We start from the raw sequence: 13,129 nt of genomic DNA, 5'->3' as shown, positions 1-13,129 counted from the left end.
TCTTCTTGAAACTAGTTCTGAGAGAAGTCAACCTAAATAGTTCTTGTGAAAATTCGAATTTTCGGAGTGATGATTTTATTGTTCAATTATTTTTTCTATAAACATGGTTATGCAAGTGGTTTAGTACCTCCATACCGTTCATAAGATTTACTTTGACGATTAATATGTGAATTGCGCAAGTGGTCTAGTACCTCCGTAGTTCATATAAATACACACTTAACCTTGTAATTCATAAATCAATTGAAAAATTGATGTGAGTTGCATAGGATAAGCAAAAATAATTTTCGGAATTCATAGTAATTCCAAGATGCAGACAATGCATAATAATTTTCGGAATTCACAGTAATTCCAAGATGCAGACAATGCATAATAATTTTCGGAATTCATAGTAATTCCAAGATGCAGACAATGCAGAATAATTTTCGGAATTCATAGTAATTCCAAGATGCAGACAATGCAGACTAATTTTCGGAATTCATAGTAATTCCGAGATGCAGACAATGCAGAATAATTTTCCGAATTCATAGTAATTCCAAGATGCAGACAATGCATAACAATTTTCGAAATTCATAGTACTTTCAAGGCAAAGTGTGCAAGTGCTCCTGTAACTACACACCTTGCAAATCGAGTTCATGTAGTGGTCTTGCACCTCCACAAAAAGACCTAACACAAAAAGACCTAACAATGTCATATGCGCGAATTTAGGCAAAAAAGACCTATCAAAGTGTAGGCATAAAAGACCTATCTAAGCGCAAAAGTGCATTTAGGCATAAAATACCGGCAGGAAGACGGAGTAAAACCTCAAAATAAAAATGCGAAAGGAAAACGTGGAATATCATCTGTCCAGATTTGTGAACTCTATGGAAACAACTTCCGAAACAAGCTCACCTGAGATAAGTGAAATAAAAGCCCGGTATACCAGTTGTACCAACTTAATTTTTTTAAGGTTATACCAACTTGACTTGCAAATATTTAAAAGTAACAGGTGCATTTAAGGTTAATCTTCAGCTGTAGTTCTGAAAAAATCCACCACGTCGCGCTGCTAAAATCCGACTCCAGAATCAGTGATTATTTAAATATCACAATAGAAATCTTAAATTCTAAGACTCATAAGTTCTAGCAGCATAGGTACGTCTGGAATCCTTAGAAACAAACGCGAGCTTTGAAAGTTTAATAATAAAAGCTACAATTTGATCCCAGTTTCTCTTACAGGATATCTGTAAATGCGAGAGAGACAGCTCATGGTGGGAGAGAGATATCTGCAACTGCTGAGAGCGATCAATCGCGATTGGTTGCATCAAGGTCATCATGCTTAACCTTACTTTTTTCTGGGATCAAATTTCAGAGCTTCAGAAGTTTCTTTTTACGTCGTTTTTAGTGTCAATAGGAAGGAGAATGTTTTGGCCAGAACTTATGACTCTTCGATTTAAACAGAAGTTCCCCTAACTTACATAAAAGCTCAAGGACTTACGTGGAGCTGTACGGACTCTAATAGCGTGGACCAAATAATCAAAACACAGCGGTGGTGCCCCCTGCGCGGAGAAATTTCTTACTTCACGCAGCTGTAGATAATCCTTAAAGCACCTAGAGAGAAATTTGTGGTGTCCTAAGGAGATACACTCCTAACTCAACGATAACTCTGCATTGGGTAACCTAACAAATTGTATCATTTTCAATTTGCTCGTGTAAAGAAGAGAGAGAATGAGCATAATGGAGAAATGAAACAAGTTTAACGTACATGGACTTGTATGTGGCTTATCATTGTCACTGATTAATTATCATGAACTTTGATATAAAAACACACATGGTTAAAATAATGCAAAAAAACCAAATTAAAAGATCTTCTAAAGATCTAAAGATTAGATCTTCCAAGCTCCTCTGGGGGATATGAAGAGTGCCAGAGCTTCTAGAGAAACAGAGCACTTCGGCAGTAACAGAGCGCTTCGACAGTATACAAAATTAAGTGAATTTGATAAGGTGCATTTCATATTATTATTGTTATATTGTCTTATAATTGTTGACCTATGGCTCAACAAACGGTTTGTGCCTAAAAAACGGTTTTCAGAACCGTGCCCAATAACAGTTCCTTGAACTGTCCCAATTTAACAGTTTAGATTTTCAGACTGCCAACATAACGATATTATAATGTTAAATCGTGTTGGCGTTTTGATTTTTAGCTGGGGGAAAATTATATCATATGTTTTCATTGCATTGTTGCCAAAGTCGCAACACAAAAAGCAAGTTTAACATGTATGAATTTTTTTACGAAAATTCTAACTCATTATTTTTGCGGATTAATTATTATTTATTTGATTTATAATTTGGTGCGGAAGGAAATCATCCAAAATGTATGATATACTTATACTTTTAATAATTCTCTTGAATAGAAATGACAGAATTGAGGAATTTGTTGTGAGGAAAAGTAAAGATATATAAAGAAATAATGGGCCTGTTGCATGCAAGAGATACAGCCGCGCGAATAGACTTTTTAGAGGTTAAATGACACGAAAATTACGATGGTCACATTAAAAAAGTCTGAAATACACTCCTTACTGCGCAATTTGCTTTGTTAGGAACGCGGTTTTTCAAATTTCCCGCGTCTGGGGGCAGTTTTCTAATCACCGGAAACGAGCAAACGGCGGGCTCGGTGATTTCCGGAAGATGTCGAGTCGTTGTTGTTGTTGTTGTTATTTTTTCCTTCAGTTTGTTTACAAACCCAACGTGATCTCTTATAGTGGTCCATATACGCTTTATGCAGAAACCAAATCGATCAACTTTTAAATATCCAACGCAATCCTTCTACATTTCATTTCACGATATCACGAACTCCGATTTTTAGGTTATGTTGTCAGTTTTAGTTGACCGGAAATAGCTGCGAGTTGCCGTTAATTGTTTCCGTTAGAAAACTGCCCCCAGACGCGGGAAATTTGAAAAAAGTGCGTTCCTGACAACGCAAATTGCGCAATAAGGAGTGTATTTCAGACTTTTTTAATGTGTGCATCGTAATTTTCGTGTCATTTAACCACTAAAAAGTCTATTCGCACGGCTGTATCTCTTGCATGTAACAGGCCCATTAAAGATTAAATGTAAAGCTGAAAGACTATGGAAGACTAATAAATACTGCTGAAGTAAGGAGATAAAAGAGAAGTGTTGACAAATGAGTCTGAGTTCAGTGGTTTACATAATGAGAATGCAGATCCTTATTCATCGAACGTACCACAGAGTAAAGTTCAAAAAGTATTAAGAATCCCGTATTGGCGATCAGTAGTATTGAAAAGCGATTTTTACCCATGGTCTGAATTTCTAGCTGTGGAGATACGAAGCATCTCTGGATGAGAAAAAACATGAAGAAGATTTTACACGAAGGGTAGAAGCAAGATGGACTAAATTATCCGATATTATCAGGCATACCATTATGATCTCAAGTTAATATCAATGTTCAAGATAGATAGTTCGTTTTTCTGTTTCTATTTTTATCTGGTTTCAGGTAACCTACTATCGACTAAGAGCAAACAATAATGGAACTAAACCGAGTCTATCCATATCCTCTGCTGTCCCGTCCGTCACATGTTCTCCTGTCCATCTTGTGTTGTCCTGCTTATCCTACATCCTATGCATGAAATCCTGTATGAAACCCTGACTGAATGCTCATCGCGTACTTTACGGTATTCTAACCGCCACCACTCTCCGTTGATGTACAAATTAACAGGAATATGAGAGACGACGATGAAAAGAAACGCAAAAGAAGAAAATAATGGAAACAGAAGAAGGAGGCATTCAAGTTTATTTTCTTGTATCTCTAAACCGTCTAAAATAACGAGCAGAGCAGAGAGTGCTTTAAAATTCACAAACACAAGGAAGCGTGCGCCCACACTGAAACAATTTGGTTTCGCCGGGAATGATAAGAATAAATAATCATCACCTGTGATAGCTTAGGTGACCAAATCAAATGATTAGAGTATAATTCAATTAAATGCTGCTCTCGTTGAGCGGTTTTTCCTGCACTCTAGAACATAAACATTTAAAGTCAGATGTGAAAATCCTTATGGAAGAAAACAACATCTTCGCTGAGGCACTTGATGACGTCATTCTTCAAAGTACCAACTTGTTCGAAAGAGCCCGAATGGCGGAAGCAGCTCTAGACAGAGTTAGAGATAATATTAACAGCGTACAAGATACATGTCGACCGTAGAAGACATCGTTGGTTCGTTGGTTATAAGGAACAGAAGCAAGCTTTCCTCATAACTTCAAACAATCTCTTGGTAAACGTGAGGCAGAACAACGAAGGCCCGAGGAAGAATAATGAAGCATTAGGTCTCAAAGGAACAACTGATCATGAATCATGAAATCTAAAATGAATAACTCATGATCATGAATCCACCCAAATTCAACAAAGAACTGACAGATCTTAACAATCAAAAACTACGCGAAAACGCGACGACCTCTGTGTAAAGCTACATTGCAGAATGCAACTCACATATACCCAACTAGTGGGTGAGCAATGTTACCAAAGCAATCAAAACAATGAATGACAATCAAGAACCCCTATTCTTCAACAAAAATAATGAAGTGAGAGTAGTAATGTTATGTTTTAGAAAGGAGCAGATTGAATTCGGAAAACAACAAATGACAACAGTCATTCTGTCAATGCTTATCCGAATCAAACAAATCAGAAATCGATTCACTGTACACTGTACTTTTTTTCGTTGCGGAGCGGGTAAAAAACGGGAAAATCGCCAGAAATGATGCCCGAAACCACTGTAGAACTTGAGGAGAACCCTTGAAACATTGCGCTCAGTCGGAGAACTGCAACACAGGAACTGCCGCCCGCTTTAAGGACGGAAACATCCATAAAACCCCCGCTGCCCCCCTCTTTCTTCGTTGCAGAGCTGATGAGAACCGGGGCATCATTTCTGGCGATTTTCCCGGTTTTTACCCGCTCCGCAACGAAAAATGAGGGGGGGGGGGCAGCGGGGGTGTTTTGGATGTTTCCGTACTTTAAGGGGGTGGCAGTCCTTGTATTTCAATGCTCCGACTGATCGCAACGTTTCAAGGATCCTCCTTAAGTTGAACATTAGTTTCGGGCATTATTTGTAGTGAATTTCCCGGTTTTTACCCGCTCTGCAACCAAAAATGAGGGGGGGGGGGCAGGGGGCTAAGAGTTTTGAAAACTCACTTTAAAGTCGCAGGCTGCGTTTGCGTTAACATTGGCAAGAAGTTCCACTCGGATTTGATGCTAAGTTTAAAGCTCTTCTGTGACTTTTCGCATTTTAATGCAATGTTTCATTGTAACAGGCCCATCCTCCCCTACGGGGGGGCTGTGGTGGCCCGGGGGCAATATGAAGACTTCGGTATCAGACTTGGAGTATTCGAGGACTCTTTGAAAAGAGAAACGGTATGTCCAAGAGCCGCCGAAGCTACTCTAAAAAATGAAGGTACGGACCCCCTAAATAACCTTTGGACCCCCCTAACTTATGACAGGGGGGTCAGATTGACTTCCGATTTGCGCCAATTTTTTTTTTTTCATGCTCTTTCTAACGATGTATCCCATGATGGGGGTTGCCGTTTGAAATTTTTGAGTTGCCCCCCGCCCCCCCCCCTCCCCCTGGGGGGCTGAAGAACTGAAAAGTACCTCAAAAAGTTTCCCCTTCGATATGAGGAAGGACGCCACAAACCGCAAATCGATATCATAATTAGAACTAAAGTTATGGCCAGTGGTGCGTAACTTTTGAATAACCCTGTATGGTTAAAGTTTTTAATGAGGCAGTGCTTTCTGTAAATGAAGTTCATAAAAAGCAAATGTTCCCGAGTATTGAGAAGAATACAACAAATGATGCGTCGAAATTCATAAAATATTTAAATGTCAACAGATGTTACGACAGCTGAAATTTGTCTACTTTTTAACTGAATTTCAATTTGACTCTGAAGAACCTCCTAGTCCTAGCGCTTTTAACTCCTCTCGAAAGTGCCTGCAAGTTCCTTCAGACGAGAAGAATTACTACGGCGTTGACCCTAGCGTCGTGGCTTCAAGATCAAAACCAAGTGAAAAATTGGGATGCACTATTTTATGCACTTAATGGCGTAGAAAAACAAGAACTAATAAATTAAAGTTTAAAATTGGTTTTACATAAACATCTTATACATTTACAAATCGTTATGTTGAAAATAAGTCAAAATTTAAGTAAATATTTGAAACTGAATATTGAGGCAACCTCAAGGGGGGAACTTGTTAAAGCTGTTTAAGCTTCAACCAGATATGTCTACGTGGTAACAGAGTTCTACATACATACGCATTGTAACGCTATAAACCCGTGTGAAAAAAGTCATATCCACAGTATTATTATGAATATTATTATTATAAAAGTGAATATATAGTTATTATATAGTTATTCAATAGTTCTGACTGTTGCGGAATGTGCGCAACACCATCTTTTGTTCTCTGAAAACGTTATTCAGAGACATGTTTAATGACAATATTTAGAGTGCCAACGACACAGACTTTTTGATGCCGTCACGTCTTCCGTAATATTGCTTCATCGGCAATCGCGTGATTGACTTTTCATCGCGCACTCTTCATTATTCTTTCTGTAAAAAAAAAAATAAACTGCAAAACACTAGTTGCTGGCGCTTGTATGCAATCCGCCATTAAATTATAACTAAATTAGATATACTAATTCTGTTAAAGTAGACATTTTCAGTATGTTATCAGCTTCCGAAAATTTCAATAAAACCTAATTTGGACGTTCAGAGTGCTGCGTATTACCAAAATCCGGTTGCTAATCTAACAGACCCTGCACATGCTTTGATTTGTATTACCAAGAAGGATGTAGACAATTTTTAAGAGCTGCATTTACGAACACACGAGAATTGCGAAATATTCAAATACAAGTTGAAGATAGAAAGTTTCAATGTATCCAAAGTCATTTAGGTGGAACTTTTAAAGCAACAAAATGGTTAGGGTTACCTATTTCTTTCGTATTTTTTGGCCTTGTGAGTTGACGACACACTAGCAATGCCCTGCAAAAAAATATTTGATAGGGTGCATTCTGATAGCAGGTTATCGAGGGAACTAGACCCTTCCAATTTTACAGAAAAACTAATTTGATTGAAAATTAGGACAAGAAGTTTTGGAATTTGTCTCATGATGGTAATCTAGTGATTTTTCATTCCTTTATAATTATCTCCTCGTATTGTCATTATTATTGATCGATTTTTGTTAAATGTTGTTGATTTTAGATGCTCCTGGTCAACTAGAGTCCATGTCCACGTACCTGGGAGGCTGGACCGCGAAAGCGGGATCATACGTTGCTGAAAAAATGTCCTTCTTCGAGAAACTCGGGCAAGACTCATTTCTTGATAAGTAATCAACATAATAATAAGGCAGCTCCCTCGTCCTCGTCCTTGCTCTCAGATGGTAGAATTACACTCGGCTTTTCTTTTATTTGCAGATACAATCGCACGGAGCTGACATAGCATGATCATGACGGTCACGACAACGAGACATCACGTATCGCGTGCGATCAGACTAGCCCCAAAACATACTGACCTCTACATCGACTGCCATGACGCAGGAAGGGGGAGGGGGAGCCCTTGGATCCATAAGATGAGAATTCTTAAGTCCTAATATTGCTGCTTCAAAATCATGCATCAAGAACCATTACACTTTGAACGGGAAACATAATTTTCACATATTACTTGCAATTTTATCTAAAACAATTCCGCACCAAAGAGTCCACCAGGACTCAAAAATGAGAAAAAAAGAAAATAGCAAGCTGACTGGATAAAATCTTTTCAGGACAGTAATAATGGTTTTACCAGTAGGGAAATTTAATTACCCGTTGACATTCTCAAAGACAGAATTTTTAATTATCAAATAGGGGAAACCGATGCATAACTGTGTAACGTTTGAAGCACATCTACGATGTTGAAGGCGCTACAAGCGCTGCTCACTGGCGCGCTATTTGTTTTCTACAATAACTCCAATTGTACCGATGGTTCTAAGAATATGATCCTGTCGCCTAAAACTTAATCACCTAGTACTAATGGGAGTAAACAACTAAAACTTAATGAACATTGCAACAGAAAAACGTACCTAAATGAAATTGAATAATTGTGCTATGGAAAATAATGTAAAATCCATGCCCCAAAGTGGAGCGAAATGTGTTATTGTTTTTTTATTCATCCACTGGTAGCAGAGCAAATGTACCGTAAAACAGGAAATACTCATTTTGGACAATGAAAGCTTTAAATAATTGTTTATCACAGTCAATGAAAGGGACAAAAATTTACAAAAAAATTAATCAGAAGGCATACATACTTAAGCAAACTCTTTACAAATCAAAAAGAGAGTATAATAACCATGAAATGAAAAGAAAATGAAAATGTTTCGGATTGAGAGATTGAATCTTAGTAATAGTCCAGGTAAACAAGGAAAAGAGCCTGCAAAAATCCCGGGTCGCAATTTTTTCATCGATTCTTATGTACCTAATTTTGGACGCTGAATCCGTATTTTCAACTTTGCGCCATAAAATTCGGACCGGAAAGTTACCTTTGGCAAAAATGGCCTAAAATCAGCATTTTTTGCGGATTATGGCCTGTAACTCGCCAAAAATTGATCTGACGACATAATTAGTTATTTTCAGAAATAAAACTCGTTACATTTCCTATCAAAAAAATTCTACACATTTTTTTGCCTAAGGGCAAAATTAAGCGCGGTGGCGGGCGCCAAACTTTGAAAAATGAGCGAAAATTGCGGTTTTTTTGCGGTTTTTGCTTTATGTCTCCTTTTTTAACCGTCTGCAGAGTAATTTCTGGACAAATTAAGTGAAGATAATAAAATTCACACTGAGTTCCATGAATCGATGTAAAAAAAAGAAGCTCAACACATTGCAGTGTTGCCAAAATTACCGAAAATTGTTTGTTGGCGGTTTTGGACCATTAATTGCCTTACTATCCGTCTATTTGTTTAGTCTCCATTTTGTAAAGCGGGAATAATGAATCGAAATCAGCGGAAGGAGGATAAAATAAATCTTTGTCACATTTTTTTTCAACAGTAAGAAGTTTTCTTCATTCAGTTTTTTTTCATCAGTTTTTTTTCCGTGTAAAATATTGGATTCTTCTTTACAACGCTATGGTTTAAATTTTCCTGGCCGCTGCTGATTGAGTGACTGAATGTTTGTGAATGTGCGTATGCACGCGTTTATTTTTAAGTCAATAATAATTAAAACATACTTACCATTTTTGAGAAGAGTAATTTTTAAGAATTAGGTATTGAAGTTTCGTGAAAAACTTGGTCTGAGGTTGTGGGGACACCACGCAAAAATAAAACGCGCCGTGTACTGGACCTCTTGGGTGGCGTGGAAGCAAGTACTAATAATTATATTTATATATTCTGCCTTGATATGTACGTTACTTTTATATAAAATGAAGTTAATCGATTTTATATATAAATTGCCAAACTAATTTCATACTTCATATTTACATTTTTTGATCTATGCCATTTTCAAGGAGCTCGATGTCCTGGCGCAACTGCACTACAAGTGTCACGATATGAGCACTTTAGTGGACGCACAACCCTCTGAAGTGTTTCCACCTCATTCTGATGAAAAAAAATATGACAAAGAAGTATTTCATCCTCCTTCCGCTGATTTCGATTCATTATCCCCGCTTTACAAAATGGAGACTAAACAAATAGACGGATAGTAAGGCAATTAATGACTGAATGAAAAAACTGATGAAAAAAAACTGAATGAAGAAAACTTCTTACTGTTGAAAAAAAATGTGACAAAGATTTATTTTATCCTCCTTCTGCTGATTTCGATTCATTATTCCCGCTTTACAAAATGGAGACTAAACAAATAGACGGATAGTAAGGCAATTAATGGTCCAAAACCGCCAACAAACAATTTTCGGTAATTTTGGCAACACTGCAATGTGTTGAGCTCCTTTTTTTTACATCGATTCATGGAACTCAGTGTGAATTTTATTATCTTCACTTAATTTGTCCAGAAATTACTCTGCAGACGGTTAAAAAAGGAGACATAAAGCAAAAACCGCAAAAAAACCGCAATTTTCGCTCATTTTTCAAAGTTTGGCGCCCGCCACCGCGCTTAATTTTGCCCTTAGGCAAAAAAATGTGTTGAATTTTTTTGATAGGAAATGTAACGAGTTTTATTTCTGAAAATAACTAATTATGTCGTCAGATCAATTTTTGGCGAGTTACAGGCCATAATCCGCAAAAAATGCTGATTTTAGGCCATTTTTGCCAACTAATTAACCATTAATTGCCTTACTATCCGTCTATTTGTTTAGTCTCCATTTTGTAAAGCGGGAATAATGAATCGAAATCAGCAGAAGGAGGATAAAATAAATCTTTGTCACATTTTTTTTCAACAGTAAGAAGTTTTCTTCATTCAGTTTTTTTTCATCAGTTTTTTCATTCAGTCATTAATTGCCTTACTATCCGTCTATTTGTTTAGTCTCCATTTTGTAAAGCGGGGATAATGAATCGAAATCAGCGGAAGGAGGATGAAATACTTCTTTGTCATATTTTTTTTCATCAGAATGAGGTGGAAACACTTCAGAGGGTTGTGCGTCCACTAAAGTGCTCATATCGTGACACTTGTAGTGCAGTTGCGCCAGGACATCGAGCTCCTTGAAAATGGCATAGATCAAAAAATGTAAATATGAAGTATGAAATTAGTTTGGCAATTTATATATAAAATCGATTAACTTCATTTTATATAAAAGTAACGTACATATCAAGGCAGAATATATAAATATAATTATTAGTACTTGCTTCCACGCCACCCAAGAGGTCCAGTACACGGCGCGTTTTATTTTTGCGTGGTGTCCCCACAACCTCAGACCAAGTTTTTCACGAAACTTCAATACCTAATTCTTAAAAATTACTCTTCTCAAAAATGGTAAGTATGTTTTAATTATTATTGACTTAAAAATAAACGCGTGCATACGCACATTCACAAACATTCAGTCACTCAATCAGCAGCGGCCAGGAAAATTTAAACCATAGCGTTGTAAAGAAGAATCCAATATTTTACACGGAAAAAAAACTGATGAAAAAAAACTGAATGAAGAAAACTTCTTACTGTTGAAAAAAAATGTGACAAAGATTTATTTTATCCTCCTTCCGCTGATTTCGATTCATTATTCCCGCTTTACAAAATGGAGACTAAACAAATAGACGGATAGTAAGGCAATTAATGGTCCAAAACCGCCAACAAACAATTTTCGGTAATTTTGGCAACACTGCAATGTGTTGAGCTTCTTTTTTTTACATCGATTCATGGAACTCAGTGTGAATTTTATTATCTTCACTTAATTTGTCCAGAAATTACTCTGCAGACGGTTAAAAAAGGAGACATAAAGCAAAAACCGCAAAAAAACCGCAATTTTCGCTCATTTTTCAAAGTTTGGCGCCCGCCACCGCGCTTAATTTTGCCCTTAGGCAAAAAAATGTGTAGAATTTTTTTGATAGGAAATGTAACGAGTTTTATTTCTGAAAATAACTAATTATGTCGTCAGATCAATTTTTGGCGAGTTACAGGCCATAATCCGCAAAAAATGCTGATTTTAGGCCATTTTTGCCAAATTTGGTAACTTTCCGGTCCGAATTTTATGGCGCAAAGTTGAAATTCGGATTTAGCGTCAAAAAATACATAGGAATCGATGAAAACATTGCTACCCGGGATTTTTGCAGGCTATAACCCCTTTCACGGCTTATTTGCCTGGACTAAAATACCTATCAAATAGGGTATTAAATACCTGGAAATAGGTGTAAAATACCATATTAAAATACACTATAAAGTGTCCTTTTCTTAAAGTATAAACTACCATATGAAATAGGTATAAAATAGGGTATGCATTAAATACCATATTTGATGGGTATAAAAGGGAGTTGATGCCCCAAATGATGGGGTACCATTCTAAATGTGTAAAAAGTAGGTTTCTAGGTGGCCTGTACAATAGATAGCATACGTAATACTTATAAAAATTGTTTATTTTTTACTCATGAATAAAAAGAACAAATGAATACTAAACCAAAGGCTTAGAATACATCCTAGTAAAGAGATGAAGAGAACCAAAATATAAACAGGAATATAAAAATAATAATACAGATCAACATCGTGACATAAGAGATTCCAGAATCAAGACATGAAAGAAAAGGAAAATGATGATTACTCAAAAGAATCAATTCGATCGACGAGTCTTTATTTATTCTTTGGATTAATGTAGAAATAACTACTTTTAGGTAGTTTATTAAGTCAAGACAACGAAAAAAAAAAAAAATATAAATGTCTCATTTAATAAAAGGAATGAATGCTTAAAGTAATTTGAATGGAATTTCTGATCATTTAGCCATAGTTTGGTAGCGAGCAATCAGCTGTGACTAAAATGTGAAGAACCCATACTTGTGCCTTTCGGCTCAATTTCGTCAAATGGCATTCTTATCATCAAGTCGCTGTTGAAAATTCAAGGTTCAGTAGCGTATAGCAACCAACCATGGCCTAAATTTCTAGAGAAGCAAGTGTCCCCATGGAAATTTCCATTTCCATGAAACTAAAAGAGCGAAATTGGTTTGATACTTATCAATAGGTATAAAATGTGCTTTTGAGATACACCTACAAAAAATCATGTAAAATACCTATAAAATTGATGGATCTAAATATGTATATTTTATACCCCATAAAATATCCATTAAATACCTATAAAATAGGGTATCTGTACGATACCTATTTGATGGCACTATTTTGGCTACTAGGGACACGGTCTCGTCAAGGTGCGTGGGGCGTTCCCTAGCTAGGCGTGTCAGCTCGCTCGCAAAGCGAGCTAATCACGGCTAGTTAAATACAGGGTGTTTCAGACCACCCGTACCAGGCCTTTTTCTCGGTTGTTTTAGGTCGCACGAAGTCGGGGACCGCGGGGTTGAATAGGGATTTGACCCCAAGGAATCCGAATTTCATGGTCCCGAAACCCCCCCACCTCCCCTTGGGGGGTAAAGGGGGAGTCACGATGCTAAAAGTCACGGTTCCCGACCGAATTGCGGATTAATCGCATCAGAATTGAAAAGCACGGAAAATTTCACGTGAAATTGACCCCTAAAAATCCA

The 13,129-nt window shown here is 37.0% G+C and overlaps 1 protein-coding gene across 9 annotated transcripts in view; it reads left to right on the top strand.

Moving 5' to 3' along the window:
• The window catches only part of PsGEF (Protostome-specific GEF), a 516,326-nt gene that overhangs the window by 426,818 nt on the left and 76,379 nt on the right, over positions 1 to 13,129 (top strand). For 8 of the 9 annotated variants that reach the window (XM_072297125.1, XM_072297127.1, XM_072297130.1 and 5 more), the window contains one exon: positions 7,237 to 7,360. In XM_072297125.1, the coding sequence (XP_072153226.1) occupies positions 7,237 to 7,360 (124 nt within the window). The remainder of the gene's footprint in view (positions 1 to 7,236; positions 7,361 to 13,129) is intronic. The other variant, XM_072297123.1, reaches the window with a different exon arrangement.

This window comes from Bemisia tabaci, chromosome 2 (genome assembly GCF_918797505.1).
Source record: "Bemisia tabaci chromosome 2, PGI_BMITA_v3".
NCBI classification, from domain to species: Eukaryota; Metazoa; Arthropoda; class Insecta; order Hemiptera; family Aleyrodidae; genus Bemisia; species Bemisia tabaci.
This window is presented reverse-complemented; position numbering and strand designations above follow the sequence as displayed.